We start from the raw sequence: 19,727 nt of genomic DNA on the forward strand, positions 1-19,727 counted from the left end.
ATTTTAAACCTGCAATGAACAACTGCAGAGATTCTGACACATTCTAGAGACTCTTGTTCATAGAGGATGGAAGCACGGCCCAATTGCAAGGGGGGGCACACATGTGTGACGAAAAAGTACCCAAAGATGTTTGCACATAGTAATTTATTAAGCTAATTCATAGATGCAAATTTATACGTTTATAGATAAAAATTTAGAAATAATTATTATAACTGAAATAGAGATATAACACTTCTCACCATTTACTTCATTACTTCTCTATTAAGAATTAATTACTTCTTTATTACCTCTTTATTAATTACTTCTTTATTAATCCCTTCTTTAGACTGACCAATACAAAACAATTTTAAAAATTGGTACAATAATGCAGCGGCTGCTAAAAGAAGGAAAGCATGCTAAACTATCAACATGAAAAATACCTGGCGAAATAGAAAATATTATTATTATTATTATTATTATTATTATTATTTCCGCCTTCTTCCTAATACTGGGACTCAAGGTGGCTTCACAAATTAAAACATGTACAGTTAAAACATACGGAGCTATGTAAAAGTTCAGATATAATTAAACATGCTACAAATATTAAAACATTAAAAACCATTTAAAATACAAATAATATTTTTTTAAAAACATCCAGTGCAGAAACAACGCAGAACCAAAGCTCTAAACTATTCCCCAAAGGCCTGACAGTATGAAAAAGATTTTGCCTGCCTCCGGAAAGTGTTCACCTGGCACCCAAAGGACAGCTGCGTCGGTGCCAGTTGTATTCCTGCGAGGGGAAGGCATCACGGAGTGGAGCGCCATCGTAGGGAAGACTGGCCAGAGGACCCGCGTGCCCTACTCAGTCTGCTAACCGCGGATGGGCAAAGCCCCTGTGGCTCTCCCTCCCTGTGGTTCTTTGTCTTTAAACCAGACTGGACTGGGCAGCCATTTGAATAGAGGACCGCTTCCAACAGAGGGCTGTCATCTGACAACCCTACAAATAGAGGACCGTCCTCTCTAAAGTAGGCAACATGGCCACCCTACATAACAGACATGGCTGGTAGCCCACTATCAGTGTCCTTTGGAACATGTTAGCCAAATCTCTGAGGACAGGATATCCTGTGTGTAGTATGGTCAGTGGGGTTTTGGCAGACAAATTGATTTGGAAAGAATCCTCTGGAGGCCGAATAGCTGAAAAGCACTAAGTGCGCATTATTCAAGGAAAGGCAGCACCATCACCCCTGCACTAGTCACCCTGGTTAAAAGATCAGACTGCATCCTTGAAGGTGGCAGAGTTTAGTTAGACTTTGGCCTAATCTACACCAAGCAGGATATTGTACTTTGAAAGTGGTATGAAAGCGGTATATAAGAGGCAGGAGCCACACTACTGCTATATATAGCGGTATTGAAGTGCACTGACAACTGTTGGGGCCCATGGACACAGACCATGTACCGCTTTCACACTGCTTTCATTGTGTTATATCATGCTTGGTGTGGCTCCTGCCTTTTATATACTTCTTTCATACCACTTTCTTAGTGCAATATCCTGCTTGGTGTAGATTAGGCCTTAGACTCAGGCTGGAGGGCCAGTTGGCTGCGAAAGAGGTTAACCGGTGCCATCAGGATTGGGGAAATAAAGAGCTGTTGGAAGAGTGGTTGGCCAGCTACAGCCCACCGATGGCAACCACTAGTCCTGACCATATGGGGGACTTGCAGCCTCCTCCCATAGCTGCTTTGTGACTTGATGGAGGGTATCTCAAGGTGAGCCTGTGAAAAGAGGCTCCTCTGCGTCTTTGGCAGAAGCACAGTCTTTCTCAAAAAGAATATTCAGTTTAGAAAACTTATATCCTGCTCTTTCACAGAAAAAGCATACAAACAAAAATAAAACTGCACCCAGGATGCCTTTCATCACTTAAGAATTAAATGTAACTATGTACATTAAAGGAATAAAAGAAAAGACGACAATATAGAATCACCAACTAAAACATGGGATGAGTGATTAAGACCGAACCCATATAGAACCACCAAAGGTTTATGTGTAGCACATCCATTCTGACGCAGGAAGCAATGACACATGGGCAGATATGTTGATGAAAGTGCAGGAGGAAGGGAGCGGCAGTGATTTAAGAATTCATTGGCTCAGTTCAGACAACACGTTCCTCAACTGTGGTTTTAGAACTCCACAGTGGAGTTTTTACACCACCGTTGAGAAATGTGTTGTCTGGAGGGAAAACTCCACCCAACAGTGGAGGGTGGTTTTTTTTTGGAAAACATTCCACGCAGAACATCCACACTCTGCAGAGGAGAGTTCCTGCACAACCTTTGTGTTGTGTGTTGTGCGGAGGGCAATGTGGTGTTTTCCGTTGCGTTGGGTTGACTTTCCCCACCGGCTACAGAGTTCCCTGGCAAGAGCAGCGAAAGGAGGGAATGCCACTCTAGGAGAGCTGCTGGGGCTGATTTTTTGCAGCAGCGGCTGATGGAATACCATTGGGAGGACCGGGGGAGGAGAGAGGGAGGAAGAACTGTCAATCATCACAATGGACTTTACTGAACTCCATGGTAGCCTACAGTCACACAACGATGAAGTTAGAACACGTTGTGTGGTGACTACCTTCCAAAATATCAACCGTTGAGTGGTGTTTTCCCACTTGCATAGAGAAATGTGTTGTCTGAACTGAGCCATTATCTTGCCTTTTTTCACAGGATGTGTACCTGTTAAAACTTTCACCCAAAACCTCATCTGTTCTTCGTGGGAAGTAGATTTGGCCCATGAAGCCTATTGCACACACACATAGGGCATCAGGAGATGCCACTTTAAGGCATTTAAAGTAGGGTGACAAACTGTCAGGATTTCCCCGGATTTGTCCTGGTTTTTGTTCTTTCCATAGTGTCAGGGGGGATTTTCTATAATTTTCAATAATGTCCTGGAATGACACACCTTCCCCTTTAAGGCTGCCCTTAGCATGGCAGGAGGGAATGACATGCTTTCTTGAGGCACATCATTCCCCCACCCCGAGCTCCAATTGAGGTCTTAAAGGGGAAAGTGGGTCATTTGTGGACATTATAGAAAAGGCCCCAATTGGAGTGGATGGTGGTGGTGCAGAATGAAATCCTTTCCCCTCCTCCACTCCAATCGGGTTCTTTAAGGTGGCGGGGGAATAACGTACTATTTGCAGGACTCAGAAAGCTGCTTCCCCCCCCACACACTAGGTGTCCTCTTTTTTGGTTTCCCAAATATGGTCACCCTAATTTAAAGCAGCCTCCAAACATCCTGGATTTCATCTACATCATCTACAAGAGCCATAGTATGGGACACAAGGTACTTATTCTGATGTAATACTCCAAACCATGTTTTGGAAGTTCAAGGACGTTGTGCCATCTTGCTTGTCCAATATGGCTGACCTCCTCCACTTCCCGGTTTTCTGTAAGTATAATTTTCTATGATGTCAAAATCAGCAAACTATGATCAGCAATTTTGTTCCAAATCATGCGTCTGAAGTGGTTTTGTGCAGCATGGTTTGGTGGCAGTGCTTCTCAAAGGAACCTGCCTGAGAGAGGGGAGGAAGTCTGGAGAATTGTGTTTGTGATATCTGAACCAGGCCTCAGACGTGCTGGGAGGTGCCACCACACCATCAATACACACTGCAGCATTAAGGACACAAAGAGCCCCCCCCCCCCCCCCGGATCTTGCATTCTATCGGTGCTTCCAAAATAGTTGTGTAGAAGAGTTAATAGGTTCAGGTCACAATGCGCTACAGGCCAAAATGCATTCCAAGATATTCATTTTTAAAGTGATGACACATTGTGAGTCTCTTCCATTTGCAAGTGCAAGTGGGTGGGGTGCACGACTAACTTTTTGACCTCTGGGACCCGCCAAATTAAACTCTGGGTGGTATGAAAGAACAACTAATTGAGAACAGAATGGGAGGGTAAAAACAAGATTGCAGCAACAATCAGTGAGGCAATTGACTCAGCCATCCCCTCCTTTAATGGTAAAGAAAAGGATTTGAAGAGCTGAATGGAATGGGGAGAACTCTTTTTTTCTGTGGCAACCAAATCTATTTCTCAGTATCAACTGCTGAACAGATTCTAATTTCTAAAAGGCAAGTTATACGATCTTTGCCTATTAAGAAAAAAATATTGAACCAAAGCAATTGAGATTAGAGAAGCAATCATATAAATACGATACCATTGACCATGGTATCCTTCTGGATAGATTGTCTGGGCTGAGAGTTGGAGGCACCGTGTTGCAGTGGTTCTGCTCCTACTTGGATGGGCGATTCCAGGTGGTGGTGCTGGGGGATTATTGCTCTGTGCCGTGGCACCTAGGCTACAGGGTTCCACAGGGCTCTATTTTAACCCCTATGCTGTTCAACATCTACATGAAACTGCTGGGAGGGGTTATCCGGAGGTGTGGGCTGAGGTCTCATCAATGTGCGGATGACACCCAGCTTTACCTCTCCTTTTCATCAAACCCAGGTGAGGCAGTGACTGTTCTGAACCAGTGCCTGGGCACGGTAATGGATTGGATGAGGGCTAATGAACTGAAACTCAATCCAGACAAGATGGAGGTACTGTTAGCGGGTGGTTCATCTGTCCGGCGAGGTGATGTTTGCCCTGTCCTGGACAGGGTTGCGCTCCCCCTAAAGGATCAGGTTCGTAGTTTGGGGCTGCTCTTGGATCCAGAACTGTCACTTGAGGCACAGGTGGACTCAGTGGCAATATACTTAGGCTAATATACCAACTGCACCCTCATCTGGACAGACATAGCCTAGTTACAGTTATCCGTGCTCTGAAAACCTCTCGCCTGGAGTACTGCAATGCATAATATGTGGGGCTGCCTTTGAAAACGGTCCGGAAACTTCAGCTGGTACAAAACAGGGCAGCAAGATTGTTAACAGAGCACTGGCAAATGAGGCCACATTATGCCAGTCCTTCTCCAGCTTCTCCCCGATTCAAAGTGCTGGTATTAACATTCAAAGCCCTAAACAGCTTGGGGCCAGGCTATCTGAAGGAAAACCTCCTCCCATATGTACCTGCCTGGACCCTAAGATCATCTTTAGGGGCTCTAATCCGTGAGACCCTGCCAAAGGAAGTGAAGCAGAGGGCTACCAGGAGGAGGGCCTTCTCTGCTGTGGCACCCTGGCTGTGGCATGAGCTCCCTAGAAAGGTTCACCCGGCACCTCTGTTATACTCTTTTAGATGCCAGGTGAAGAGCTTTTTTATTTCCCCCAGTATTTTAACAGTTTATCATCTCAGTCTTTTAATTTTGCTGTTTTAGATCTGTATTTTGAATCTATATAAATCTCTGCATTGCTGCTCGGTTTTATCCTGCTTGTGCTTTTATATTGTACTTTCGTTTGTTTTTACTGTTGTTTGTTTTATACTTTAACTTTTGTAAACCGCCCAGAGAGCTCCAGCTATGGGGTGGTATATAAATGTAATAAATAAATAAATAAATAAATAAATAAATTGTATTTGATGGTTTTAACTTTTGCGAACTGCCCAGAGAACTTCAGCTATTGGGCAGTATACAAATGCAATAAATAAATAAATAAAATATCAATCCTGCTGAGAGACAACTGTCTTGCCTAAGTCCGCCTAGTACAGGATGCCAACGTGTGCTTGGGGTTTTCTTATTTGATAGCCTTTTTGGTCCTTATAAGCATGGAGAGTCCATGAAGTGCAGCTATTTCGCTAGCACAAATCACTTTCTTGTCTTACTAGGTCTCGGAATCTTGCAAATGGATTCAAACAGAGGAAGGGGGAGTCCATCGCCAGAGACCTCTGGCCACCTGCTTCTTGGAAAAAAGAATAGATTCCGTCCTGATCCAGCACTGCCGTTCTCACGTTCTCAGTGAAAACATTCTAGAAGTCTCATACTTTGGAACAAGATGCCATGTGACAAAGGCAGCTTTGTAGTACTTTCCCAATCTGCATGGCACAGTTGTGCTTTGTAAAGCTTCTAGAAAACTACTCCTGCTTGAGAGGGTGTTTCGTTTAAGCAACTCTAAAGCAGCCTTCCCCAACTAGCTGTTGGGAAACAAGTTCCATAACCCGCAGTCAGCTTGGCAGATGCTTGCTGGGGATGATGGGAATTGCAGTCCAACCCCTCTGGAGGGCACCTAGTTTAGGAAGGCTCTTTCGGCAAGCTTGGTTGTTTTGTTTTTGTGAAATCTGGCTTGGCTTAAGGCTCGCGACAAGGAAGTCGGCATAAAAATATTGTAGCAAAAAAACCTGAAAACTAATTCATGGCATCTAAGTGGGTAAGAGGGTTGTAGGGAAATGTATTCTTTCGAAGCTAATATTTCACGGATTCATTTTGTGGGGTTTGTCACCAGGTACCAAGCAAGCTCTTCTTTTCCAAATTAACTGTTTAATGAAACTTTTGACAAATGAACAATGGTTTCACTGTTACCACTTCGGTACAACTACTAATATTAGTTTTTTCCCCCCTCTCCTTCTTTCCCCTGCCTTCTCTTCCTGCATGAATTCAGGTTATGTAAGACAAATCATCTATATTACCATGATACACTTGCCCAGAAAAGCCAGAAGAAGCTGCAGCACCCACCCACCCTCCAAAAACACCTCCTCCTGGCCAGCGAGATCACATTACGCCAGTCCTTTCACAACTTCATTGGCTGCCATTCAAAGCCCTAAACAGTTTGGGGCCAGGTTATTTGAAGGAACGCCTCCTCCCATATGTACCTGCCCGGACCTTAAGATCATCTACAGGGGCCCTTCTCCGTGAGCCCCTGCCAAAGGAAGTGAGGCAGGTGGCTACTAGGAGCAGGGCCATTCCCCGGTTGTGGAATGAGCTCCCCAGAGAGGTCCGCCTGGCGCCTACACTGTACTCCTTTCATCGCCAGCTGAAGACCTTTTTATTCTCTCAGTATTTTAACACTTAATTTTAACTTAAATTTAAATTTTACTGTTCTAACTCTGTATTTTAATCTTATATCAATTTTGCTGCGTGGTTTTTATCCTGGTTGTGCTTTTTATACTGTATTTTGTAATTGTGCTTTTAACATGGTTGCTTTATTATGGTTTTAATTTTTGTGAACTGCCCAGAGAGCTTCGGCTATTGGGTGGTATAAAAATGTAATAAATAAACAAATAAATAAATAAAAATGAACTACAAAGTATGTGCAGGGGATTATAAATGGATTTTAAGTAGGGTGACCATATGAAAAGGAGGACAGGGCTCCTGTATCTTTAACAGTTGCATAGAAAAGGGGATTTCAGCAGGGGTCATTTGCATATATGGAGAACCTGGTGAAATTCCCTCTTCATCACCACAGTTAAAGCTGCAGGAGCTATACTAGAGTGACCAGATTTAAAAGAGGGCAGGGCACCTGCAGCTTTAACTGTGGTGATGAAGAGGGAATTTCACCAGGTTCTCCATATATGCAAATGACACCTGCAGAAATTCCCTTTTCAATACCACTGTTAAAGATACAGGAGCCCTGTCCTCCTTTTCATATGGTCACCCTAATTTTAAGAGATTGGATTTTAAATGTTTAGAGATCAGTCTCTTTCCTGAAACACAACAAAGAACACATATGCCTCACCCTAGTATATATATATATATATTTACCATATATCCTGTTTATGAAAAACAACAAAGCTCATCTGTTACAATTTGGTCACATAAATGACCAGCATCGCTCACATGTTATAAAGTACGATAAATGCTCATGTAGCTGGTCTCACACAGGCCACTGAGAATCAGGAATCAAGGTATTTTCCACTGAAGATCAACTTCGTTAAGCCCAAAACAAGCCCCAATCCAGAAGAGAAAGACACCAGATAGGCAGACTGGCAAAGGAAAGTACATTTCCTACTAAAGTTTTGATGATTTAAAACCATATTTCAAGACCCATTCCACAGGAAAGCGACACCAGATAGGCAGATTGAAAAGAAAATTACATTTCCTACTAAAGGTTGGATGATTTAAAACCATATTTCACGCTGCAAGACAGATATTCATGCATTGAAATGACCATGACTACATAAAGCAATCAAGTTCCCAGTGGGTGAAATTAATCCAGAATTCTCAGCATAGTGTTGAGAGAAAACTTCCTTTTGGCACACATGCATTGCTCCAGGAACCTTTGCTATTTATAATATCATAGGTGGGTGGATGGAAAGCAAGACAAGGTTCAAAACCATTCTGCTAGAATGAAGAACACACAGCGATATTCTACGGAGATTTGCAAATGTTACGGCACAGGAAAGAGGACCATCCACATGACCAACAATGAACTTCTAGCTACATTACATCAATTGACTACGTTACATTTTTTTTTATGTGTGTCACTCACCAACTTTCTGCAGTTTTTTGATGGACCTTTAAAAAGAAGAAAGCCACCAAGGTGTAAGGAGTGCTGAAATCTGACCGGATGTCACAGCCTACACCAACTGAGACAACCGTGTAATAGGATAATTGTTGAGAGTTTTTCCACTATTAAACTATTGCTGCTTGTAAATGTTGAATAAGCATGGAGGTACAACATCCAAGCATCCTTTTGCCATGCTTGTTATAGTTGTGATCATCATTTCAAAACTGTGGTTGTGCGATTCCAGCTTTAGGGTGAAAACGGATAACCCATTCACAAAGTATACCTAAAGTCATATTGTATATTAGAAGAGAAGGTGATCATAGAATCATAGAATAGCAGAGTTGGAAGGGTCCTACAAGGCCATCGAGTCCAACCCCCTGCTCAATGCAGGAATCCACCCTAAAGCATCCCTGACAGATGGTTGTCCAGCTGCCTCTTGAATGCCTCTAGTGTGGGAGAGCCCACAACCTCCCTAGGTAACTGATTCCATTGTCGTACTGCTCTAACAGTCAGGAAGTTTTTCCTGATGTCCAGCTGGAATCTGGCTTCCTTTAACTTGAGTCCATTATTCCGTGTCCTGGGCCGGATCTACACTACTGCTTTAAAGCACTTTATAACAGTTATAAAGCGCTTTAACTGCTTTAAAGCGCTATAAAACTGTTATAAAGTGCTTTAAAGCAGTAGTGTAGATCCAGCCCTGCACTCTGGGAGGATCGAGAAGAGATCCTGGCCCTCCTCTGTGTGACAACCTTTTAAGTATTTGAAGAGTGCTATCATGTCTCCCCTCAATCTTCTCTTCTCCAGGCATAAGCAAATATTTTTTTCCCTTAAGGTGGGTATGCATGACCGTTCTTTCTAGGTGGATTTTTTTCCACAGCCCAAGTTGAGTTTCAATCAAGTCAGGTTTGATGCACATTCCCTCCCAGAGAAGTGGCCACATTAATCCGTTGCACACACCCACACCCTAAAAATGGAATCTTGTGGTACATTAAAGACTAAGTTATTGTAGCATAAGCCTTCACGGAATTGAGTACACATCATCAGATGCGTGATATGTACATGGCCTCTTAAATAGTTTTGCACATGTTCAGACTGTAGGATGGTCTGTGACTACAATGCAGGATCTACACTACTACTTTAAAACGGTTTATAACCATAGTGACAACTGTTGGGGCCCAGGACACGCTCTGTATAAGGTTTTCAAAACGTTTTCAAAGTGTCCTTTTCTGCTTGGTGTAGATCTGTCCCAAGTCTTCAAACAGTGAAGAGCAATGCTGAGTTGAAGTTGGTTCAATCAGGAGATGACCTGCCTACCTATATACTGAAAAAGGATGAGAAGTGGTGAAAGGAGTAGGTACCTCTTGGTCTTGTGTGCAAATTTTTGTGCTTCAAAGATGAGCAGATATTTAGAATCTTAAAATAGTAGAGTTGTAAGGGGCCTACAAGGCCATCGAGTCCAACCCCCCGCTCAATGCAGAAATCCACCTTAAAGCATCCCTGACAGATGGTTGTCCAGCTGCCTCTTGAATGCCTCTAGTGTGGGAGAGCCCACAACCTCCCTAGGTAACTGGTTCCATTGTTGTACTGCTCTAATAGTATTATTTTTATTTTATTCCTCCCTCTTCAGAATTTCGGAGCGGTGGACAAAATAAAAGAGAATAAAAACAGTATAAAAACACATTAAAAGTACATTTTAAAAGAAACAAAGTGCAAAATAAACCACGGCTGTTAAAAAACCTACTGAGCTACAAAAATGTGGGGTGACTGACATTTGAAGTATTCCTGGTTTCTTGACAAAGGCTCAACTGGTCTGACTTTGTTTCTTCTGTTGCTTTACCCCAACCTGTCTTTCTTGCCTATTCGATCCAGCACAATTCCCACCATAAAATATATCAAGCTACATGGGGGTGGGGGGAACGAAACTGGACTTCCAGGTAGACATAAACCCCTGGTGCCTTTCTTTGAGCCATTAGACTACAGATACACAAGCCTCTTTCCAACTGGGTGGAGGAAGGAAGCTATGCTGACAAGTCTGTCAGAGGATAACATATTGCGGAGGTGAGGAAACTGGATTTTCTAATAATGGCTCTTGTCTTCCCTGTGCTTATTGCCCACTGCATCACATGCACTTAACCTACACACAATTAATTCCACAGAACGTTTTTCTTTTTCAGCTGTGGGATTTCGTTTAATTATGTTGTGTGCAGTGATGCTCCCTTCCCCACAACCACTACCTTAGCCCATAAACTGGGCAAATACACAAATTGAACAACACAATCCTTTAGAGAAATTACACGGCATGACAGCTCAGAAAGTAAATCCTAGATATATTAGAATCATAGAATAGTAGAGTTGGAGGGGGCTACAAGGCCATCGAGTCCAACCCCTGCTCAATGCAGGAATCCACCCTAAAGCATCCCTGACAGATGGCTGTCCAGCTGCCTCTTGAAGGCCTCCGGTGTAGGAGAGACCACCACCTCCCTAGGGAATTGGTTCCATTGTTGTACTGCTCTAACAGTCAGAAGGTTTTTCTTGATGTCCAGCCGGAACCTGGCTTCCTGTAACTTCAGCCCATGATTCAAGGCCACTCTGCATTACACGAGACCTGCCCAATTTCTGACCCACCAAACCTTCCTCCACCTATTTAGGGCGCCTGTGAGATGCTTGACTATCTGCTAATTGTGAAATCCCAGGCAAAAAGAAAAAAGCACTATCAGCCCCCTGTGTGCCTCACCCTTTATAATAATAACATGAGAAACATACCATAAAAAGTGAGGTATCCAAATAGCGCTGACACAAAATAAACTAGAAAGCTCAGACCAATTCCTGTGTTGGCTACCTTCAGCATCCTGCTTTTGGATGGACTACAAAACACAAAAGAAAAATATGGCATCATTTAAGGAGTCAGTAGAAGAAAAGCCGGTGTTGATGCAAGTTTCAACTGTTGACCAATGAATACCTGCTTTTCCCCACGAATAAGGTAATTTCTGAAGTGGATTCCTAGATTGGCCTTGCATAAGGATTTTTGTCATGACAGTTTCCAAAGGGAATATGGGACTTCTGAATTATTTATTTATTTATTTATTTATTTATATTTATTTAAACTATTTCTATACTGCTCAATATCCTAAGACCCGTAAGCGGTTTAAATAAAAGCACATATAATCTTCTATCTATTTATCGCTCTACCTACCTATAAAAGGAAGTGTTTGTCCATACGTCCTCAATGGACTTGAAAACTATCTATCCAATTGTTATGAAACAAAATGGTGTCCAATCAATTTTTTTTTAAAAGATGTACTGATTCAATGTAACTTTTTGTATGTCCTCCAAGAACGTGAAACGTAGGGGCTCATCAGACGGGGGGAAATCGTGGGAAATTGTGAACCGCCCAGAGAGCTCCGGCTATTGGGCGGTATAGAAATGTAATAAATAAATAAATAAATAAATAAATTGCTCTCTTGCTGGTTTTCTTCCGCTTTCAAAAAGAGCAGTTTTCACAGAGAAGAGACCATAGACCATGTGGCCCGTAGATTTCAATGGGTTTCAATGGGAACACCGCCCTCTAAGTGGGCAATTTATAGTGCAACCTCAGAAGAATCGGATTAAAACAGGGTTTTTTTTGTCACTCTACAACTGAGAAAAGGAGTGGGAGGTGCGCGGGAGACAGATTTCGCTCTCAAAAGGGCCTGCGAAAAACCGTGAGTAGCCAGTAACAAGAGTGCAATAAAACACTTGTCTGACAACGCTCCTAGATACCTGAAAACTTCCCAAGCAGACTAAGGAGGCTTTATGAGCGTACACCTCAAGGTTGTTTGTTTCTTAAAACACATTACTTACAATTAATTTAAATGTGTTTGTTAGGTTGAAGCCTGCAGTACCAGGCAGTACATAGCAGACTTTCTTAACTAAGGCATAGTTCTGCGGTTCAGACATTTTGAAGGCAGGAAGAAATAGTCTGAGAGAGTTGTACGACTGCCTCCTCCCCTCTTCTGCTGGGCAGCCCCCTCCCCTTCGGGGGAATGGAATGAACGGATCCCTCCCGCAAGGGGCTGTGGGGGGTCACCATGGCAGAGGTCGTGTCTAGGGGCTAGGGCAGGCATAATGTGGCCCACTATGACAGCTGTGTAACTTTGCTTGAAGGCTTCGCCGTATGAAACGACATCCAGAGCAAGGAGTCATGTGATAAAGAATAATAACTAATGGTTCTAAGAGTGTGGCTGAAGTTTTGTGATCTCACTAACTACTAGCACTAACAGACTTCCTGAGGATTGCAATATTCTTACTTTTATTGCATTTTAGGCAGTAAGCATTTACAAATTATATCTTACCTTTGTAGCTCACAATAAATTGGCAGTACTGATGTATGGCAGAGAAATGAGAAAGCCATAATTGGAATGGCATAAGCACTCTAAAAAGAGGAGGAAGAAGAAGAAGGAGGAGGAGGAGGAGGAGGAGGAGGAGGGATGAAAAAAAGAAAGAAAGACATGCTGTTAAAATAAAGTCTGTAAATATTTGGCATTTATTTTAAAATCTCCCTAGACTATCATTCAAGAGGAATAATATGTTGTTTTTATTGTATTTTACTGTTTCATTTTATTGTACGCCGCTCTGAGAGCTTAATGGTGTAGGGCGGGATATAAATGTTTCAAATAAATAAATAATAAATAAATAAATTATTTATTTTATTTATACCCCGGCTTTCTACCAAGGAAATGGCACAAAAGACAGTTGACAATAAAAACTGAAATTTAAAATAAAAATTTCCTTAAAACAATCGTAAAACAAATGTATTAAAAACGTAACAATGAAAGAATAAAAACAGCGCTGTTTTAAAAAAGAATAAAAACAGACCAGCTTGCATGCCAAAGGCCTACTTGAATGAAAGCTTCTTTGCCTGCTGGTGGAAGGATCGCATAGAGGAAGCCGACATAACCTCCCAAGTTGGCAGGAAGTTCCAGAGGCTGGGAGCAGCCACCGAGAAGGCCCTCTCCCACATCCTCACCAAATGCTGCTCTGATGGTCGTGCTACTGAGAGAAGGGCCTCTCCGAAGATATTAAAACTTAGGCAGGCTCGTATATGAGAAGGCAGTCTTTCTGGTAGCCAGATCCCAAGCTGTACAGGGCATAACTAGCACTGTGAATTGTGCCTGGAAACGGACCGGTAGCCAGCGAAGCTGCAATAAGCAAGTCACACGGCCCTTGCAACTGGCCCCTGTCAACAGTCTGACTGCAGCATTCTGGACCATCTGAAGTTTCTGAACAGTTTTCAAAGGCAGCACAGCATGGGATGTCACTAAGGTATGTGTGACCATGGCCAGATCAGACATCTCTAGGGACAGGTGCAGTTTGCAACAGCACCAGCTGCGTAAACACATTCCTGGCCACTGCAGAGACCTCAACATCCAGGTTCATAGATGAGTTCCCGAAGTACACCCAAACTGTGAGCCTGAGTCTTCAGGGGAAGTGTAACCCCATGCAATACTGCTCCCTGATCTGCTTTTCGACTAGCAAGCAGCACCTCTGTCTTGTCTGCAGTAATCTTCGATTTGTTCACCTTAATTACTGACATGAGAAACCAATTTAGAACTAGAAGAGGCTTATGGGCCTGGTTCACACATCATGGCAGCAAATCGTGGGTTAATTTATTAACCCATGATTTGTTGAGATGCATTGTGTGAACTATGCGAGCTGTGTGCAAGCCGTTTTCGGTTTGAACCTAAAAATGCCCTGCTTGTGGGTTGTTTGGGTGACATCCGAACCTGGACACTGTGGGTTATTTATGGGTTAAACAATCCAAAGTTAACCCAACAACAAGCCATAGATTAATATACAGAATGACATGCGAATTGACCCGTAAGAGTTGGGTGTCATCAGCATACTGGTGGCACTAAACCCCAAAACTCCATCAGCATTTTCACATATGCATTACAAGAGACAAGATAAGAATCCTGAGAGACATCACAGGGCCACTTGGGGACCACCGCAGGCCAATGCGGTTTTCTTTTGTTGTTAGCTGCCTGGGGTGTTTTTATGGAAAGGTATAAAACAAAGTTAGTGATAATTTAAAAATAATTAAAAAAAAAGAACTTGATTGTACAGATTTCAAATCAGGCCACAATTTTTGTTGCATTCTCTAGGGCTTAAAACACTGAACAAATTCCAACTCAAAGTATCATTGTTAGCACAAGCAACGCACACAAAGAATATTTTTTTTGGGAAGCTGCAACGTACCCCAAAGCTTAAATACATTTTTGTATACTCTTGCATTCTGTTAAGAGGATACTATAGGATTACCTCCTTGGAAAAATTGAAGAGTGCTGGTTGACAATCCCCAGTAGAATTTGAAACCTGTATAAAACAAATATGCAAGTAATGCAACGAGGTTCATCAATTGGCTTCAAATCAAGTAATTTTAAAACTACTTCAAAATCCTATGAATTAATGTGCAAAGCCTGTTTACAGTGCACATCCACACGCACCTATCCCACATGTGACAGCTGTACACCATAACTGTCCCCATGCAACCCTCAATGAGCTGAATTATCCCTGTAGCAGCCCACTGCAACCACAAAAACACAGAAGAAATAGTTGACTCATAAGACATCTTAAACCAGCCTTTCTCAACCTGGGGCGCTCCAGATGTGTTGGACTACAACTCCCAGAATGCCCCAGCCAGCTGGCTGGGGCATTCTGGGAGGTGCAGTCCAACACATCTGGAGCGCCCCAGGTTGAGGAAGGCTGCCTTAAACCATGGCTTTAACCACTGTGAGAATCCCCATGTTAAAGCCATGGTTTGAGGTGTCTTCTGAACAATGCCAATGTGGGTATGAATTCATTCTCCCCCTTCTCCAGGGATAAGGTACTCCAGATGAAAAGTTTATTCTAGGGACACATCTTCTCCTGCAGATCACCCAGTACGAAGGATCTGCATGCATAATAAATGCTGAAAAGACTCAGGAGTGCAGCATGGAAGTTATAGAACCCTGAATGTATGGACTCCTAATGATAAAGAAACACATGCTTCCATACAGACCATTTGTTCAATTTCAAACCGCTAAAAAATATTGCACAACTAATCACTGTACTAATAACATCACCATCATCATTTCAAAGAATTACATATAAAACTAGAACAAGTCAGAAAGGAATTCAAATAAGTTGCATACCTGGAAGAACCCAACAGCAACATTTAGTGGCAGAGGACAAGGAATGGACCACTTTTTAATTATGATCTGTAGAGAGAGAAAACCTAATTGATACTTGGAAAACTGTTGTCCTTGATGCATTTTTATCTTATTGTATTTTTATTATATTCTAGTCAGTGCTTTGCAGCGCAACTTCGGCGGCATACGGCAGCAAATGCCGTGATATTTCAGAAGAATCGGGATATCCAAGGTTTGTTTGTTTGTTTTTAACAGAATAATTGGGGGAAGGAGCGGGAGACGTGCAGGAGGTTGACATCATCGTCAAAAGGACCTGCAAACTTCCGATGACTTTTTTTCACTCGTGTGACGTACCCCTGAGGTACCCCTGGGGAGGGAGAAGCAGAAAGAGAAAGAGCATGGAAGGGTAAGAGGGATGCACGGGGGAGGGAACAAGGGAGAACATTGCAAGTGTGTGTGTGTGTGTGTTGACTCACAGGGTGTATCTTGTCCAGGGCTCCCTCAATACTTGCAGTGCCATTGAAAAAAGAAAGGAAGAAAAGATGGGGGGAGTGCAGAGAGAGTCAGGGAGAGGGGGGCTAAGAGCAGAGTGGAGAGAGAGAGAGAGAGAGAGAGAGAGAGAGAGAGAGAGAGAGAGAGAGAGAGAGAGAGAGAGAGAAGAGAGCATGCGGGAGAAGAGGGAAGAGCCCAGAGTAAGAGAAAGGGATAGAGCTGGGGCAGGGAGAAACCAAGGAGTGGAACACCCAGGAGTGTGTGTGGGGGGGGCTGCCGGAGCGCATCTTGCAAATGTGGAAACCCCCAAATTCTCTCCACTGTGAGGGGACCGGAGCAGGGAACACATGGCCCTGATGTTTGTTCCTGGGGGCAACCACACAGGGAGAGGAATGACACCCGAAGAGGCCCATGTTACAAGAACTCATGTTCTATGGGACTATTCTAAAGCTCAATTAATTCCACAGCTCTCTGGATAGTGGAAAATCAGCTACAATCCAGAGATGTTTGAGCAAGCAGAAGGCTGCATGTCAACTGCTCTACTGGAGAATCTTCCCTCGCTCTGCACCAGATGATTAGTGCCGTCAACGCTCAGCAATGCTCTCTGTTGGAGAGGGAGGGAGGAGGCTCTGGGCCATTTGTGCGTGTGTGGGGGGGGGATCTAATAGGAGATCACTGCCTTCAGGCCTGACAACACTTACCTTCAGTGGCACAAGTGAGGTTCAGAACGCTGTATGTGTGTATCCCAGATGCAGTCCCCGCCCCCCGCCAGTGCCTAGCAACACTCCATACATAATACTAGAACCCATGAAGCTGATTGGTGGGAGATTTAGGACAGATAAAAGGAAGGACTTCTTCACACAGCGCATGGAATTCGTGACCACAAGATGTGGTGACGGCCCCCAATTTGGATGGCTTTAAAAGGGGGTTGGATAAATTCCTGGAGGAGAAGGCTATCAGTGGCTACTAGTCCTGATGGTTATAAGCTGTTAGTATCAGAGGCAGTAAGCCCGTATACACCAATTGCTGGGGAACATGGGTACTGTTGCACGGTGTCCTGCTTGTGGGTCCCTGGTCAACAGCTGGTTGGCCACTGTGTGAACAGAGTGCTGGACTACATGGACCCTCGGTCTGATCCAGCATGGCTCTTCTGATGCTAGCACAACCTCATAAATTAAGTTACCAGCAGGGTCACATTGGAAACTGCTCTGCATTTATAAGTGGGGTTAAATAAGTATCAGAAAGTGCAGACCAGTGTCGGAAATATGGGGAAAGAGGTTGGGCGTGGTGGGAGTGGTCCTGATTACTCAACCTGGTTTTCAGTGGACTCTTTGTTTACACTGAGGATATATTGTTTTTCCTTTACTGCTTTTATAAAATATAATTTTATGGGTTTTTTTTACTCTTTTTATGGTATGCTGTTTAAAACTGAATTTTATCATGGTGAGTTACTCTGGATTATTTTAGGAAAGGCCAGAACCTTTTTTAAATGAAGAATTAAATACACTTCTTATATTCTTATCAGAACTTGTGCAAGGGGATTGTGTTTTGAGCAGAAGCCTGTTTATATCAAGTTCAGTTCTCACAAATAACAAATGTTCTAAGCCTGTGCCTGGACTGTACCATGGCAGATGGCAGGGGGAGCTCTAATGATTGGGGGCTGCTCCATAAAATACTCTGATATCACAACTCTGGAGTACTTTTAGGGCACAAATGATTTTGACACCCTTTCATCATTTCCACAACAACCCTGTCAGGTAGATCATCGTTACTCCCCAAACCAAGATGGGAAATAGACCAGGATCACCCAGGGAATCCCTAGTTGAGATGGGATTTTAACCCACTTGATGGCTACTCAGTTCCAAACCCATTTCTGTTGCCAATATTAACATTCGTTCTCACAGACAATAATCTGAACAGATGGTTTGCCCTTGAAACCAATAGTAGAAAATTACAGTAAATGTGAAAGTATTGGTTCCATATGCCTGGTCTCCCCACCCCCCATCCCCTGAACGTATTAAACCATTTCTACTTGTAACAGAAAGAAACACTGTGAAAACGACAGCGTATATCTCATCATGAAATCTTTTCAACTCCAAAAAAAAAATGTTATTCGGAGAAATTGAATTGCATTTAATAAACCTCCCAGAATTTCAGCATGACAAATAGATGTTTTTTAAAAAATCTGTATCTATAGGATTTTTGGGGGGTGGGGTGGGGTGGGGTTACTTTTTGCCATCTGTTTTGTGAATTGATTTACTTTTAGTATATAATGATACAAAAATTATATGAGCATACGCACTACACATTCCTCCTGAGCTGCCACATAAGCACTTTAAAATACAGTAAGTGGCTCTAGTTACACGAGAAATCTCTTTACTAAGAGATCACTTAGGGGCTCAGTGGATATGGAAGATCTGGATTCAAATCCTGGGTTCTGCTTAGTGAGGCTAGTAATTTTCTCATAAATTTAGTCGCACCATTTGCAATTTTGGCCTCATGGGTTTGCAAGACGAAGCACGAAGAACTTTCAGATACTAATCAAAATGCTGTATAAAATTCTAAGCCACAGATATATGCAGCTACTAGATCAGGTCCTGGAATTAAATTTTTCAAACACTTCCATGCTTGAAGAATACTCTTTACCATTAAGGTGAGCAATCTTGTAGCTACTCACTTAGGAATAAGTCGCATTTAATCCATTTTATTAGAATGTAAGCCTATGCGGCAGGGTCTTGCTATTTACTGTTTTACTCTGTACAGCACCATGTACATTGATGGTGCTATATAAATAAATAAATAAATAAATAAAGAAGAAGAAGAAGAAGAAGAAGAAGAAGAAGAAGAAGAAGAAGAAGAATTTACTCCTTCGAATAACAATGTATTCAATGGCATTTATGGCCTTTATATTTCATTCTGCTGTTTCTTCTCAACGTTTCTTCATGCAAGCTTCATTCTTCACCCTCCTTTGCAACTAAGATTGTAGTGCCTGAATTTGCTTTCCTTTCCCCCCTCCTCCTCCCTCCCAATCCCTTTTCCTTTTGTGCCATGTCTTTTAGATTGTAAACCTGTGGGCAGGGACTGTCAAGAAATACTTTTGTAAGCCGCTGTGAGAGCCTTTTTTGGCTGAATGGCGGCATAAAAATGCTTAAATAAATAAATAAATAATATTTAGCCTTTTCTTCTGTCGCATGCATGATTGCATCTTTTTAATCTGCATTAATTAATCTGGAAAAGCTACTGAACAAGTGTCCACAAATGTAGTCAGTTATGCTGAAGATGTAATGCTTCATGACAACGTGAGAGACGGACAGGATCTCATCTTTTCTCTTGTGCTTGGGACTTCAGGAGCACTAAGAAGAAGTAAAAACTCCTGTTGCTTCTCAGTGCCTCTGAAACTCAGCATAATATCAAAGATGAGATTCTGACTCTCTTCCAAGTCCACTGCAGGATAGGGTCAGGATCAAAGGCAACTACAAGTGATGGCTGGGCTAGCAAGGCCAGCCAAAGCCTATAGCCCCTCCTGCAAAATCCAGTTTTGCACTTAAAATGAAGGTAGGCTGGGGGATTCTTTAGATTAAAGGGAAATAGCGTTTGCGTTGCTTCCTGCTTCTCCTGCACAATTGTAATGAGCTGATTTACATGGGAGGAGAGGGGCAGCCATGCGGTCTGTAATGGAAAACTTCCCTTCCTCTTCTGCTCATAGTATTGAATGGGGCAGCGCCCTCTAGTGGGTGGCTTGCAG

General features: G+C 42.8%; 1 protein-coding gene across 2 annotated transcripts in view; it reads right to left on the bottom strand.

Moving 5' to 3' along the window:
• The window catches only part of SLC38A6 (solute carrier family 38 member 6), a 76,096-nt gene that overhangs the window by 7,920 nt on the left and 48,449 nt on the right, over positions 1–19,727 (bottom strand). Inside the window, exons 9-13 of one of the 2 annotated variants that reach the window (XR_010025085.1) lie at positions 15,494–15,559; positions 14,622–14,675; positions 12,656–12,735; positions 11,088–11,188; positions 8,307–8,332 (exon numbers count right to left, since the gene is read on the bottom strand). Coding sequence is in view for 1 of the 2 variants with exons in the window: in XM_063118205.1 (XP_062974275.1) it covers positions 11,088–11,188; positions 12,656–12,735; positions 14,622–14,675; positions 15,494–15,559 (301 nt within the window). In the remaining variant the exon portion in view is untranslated. The remainder of the gene's footprint in view (positions 1–8,306; positions 8,333–11,087; positions 11,189–12,655; positions 12,736–14,621; positions 14,676–15,493; positions 15,560–19,727) is intronic. The other variant, XM_063118205.1, reaches the window with a different exon arrangement.

This window comes from Elgaria multicarinata, chromosome 2 (genome assembly GCF_023053635.1).
Source record: "Elgaria multicarinata webbii isolate HBS135686 ecotype San Diego chromosome 2, rElgMul1.1.pri, whole genome shotgun sequence".
NCBI classification, from domain to species: Eukaryota; Metazoa; Chordata; class Lepidosauria; order Squamata; family Anguidae; genus Elgaria; species Elgaria multicarinata.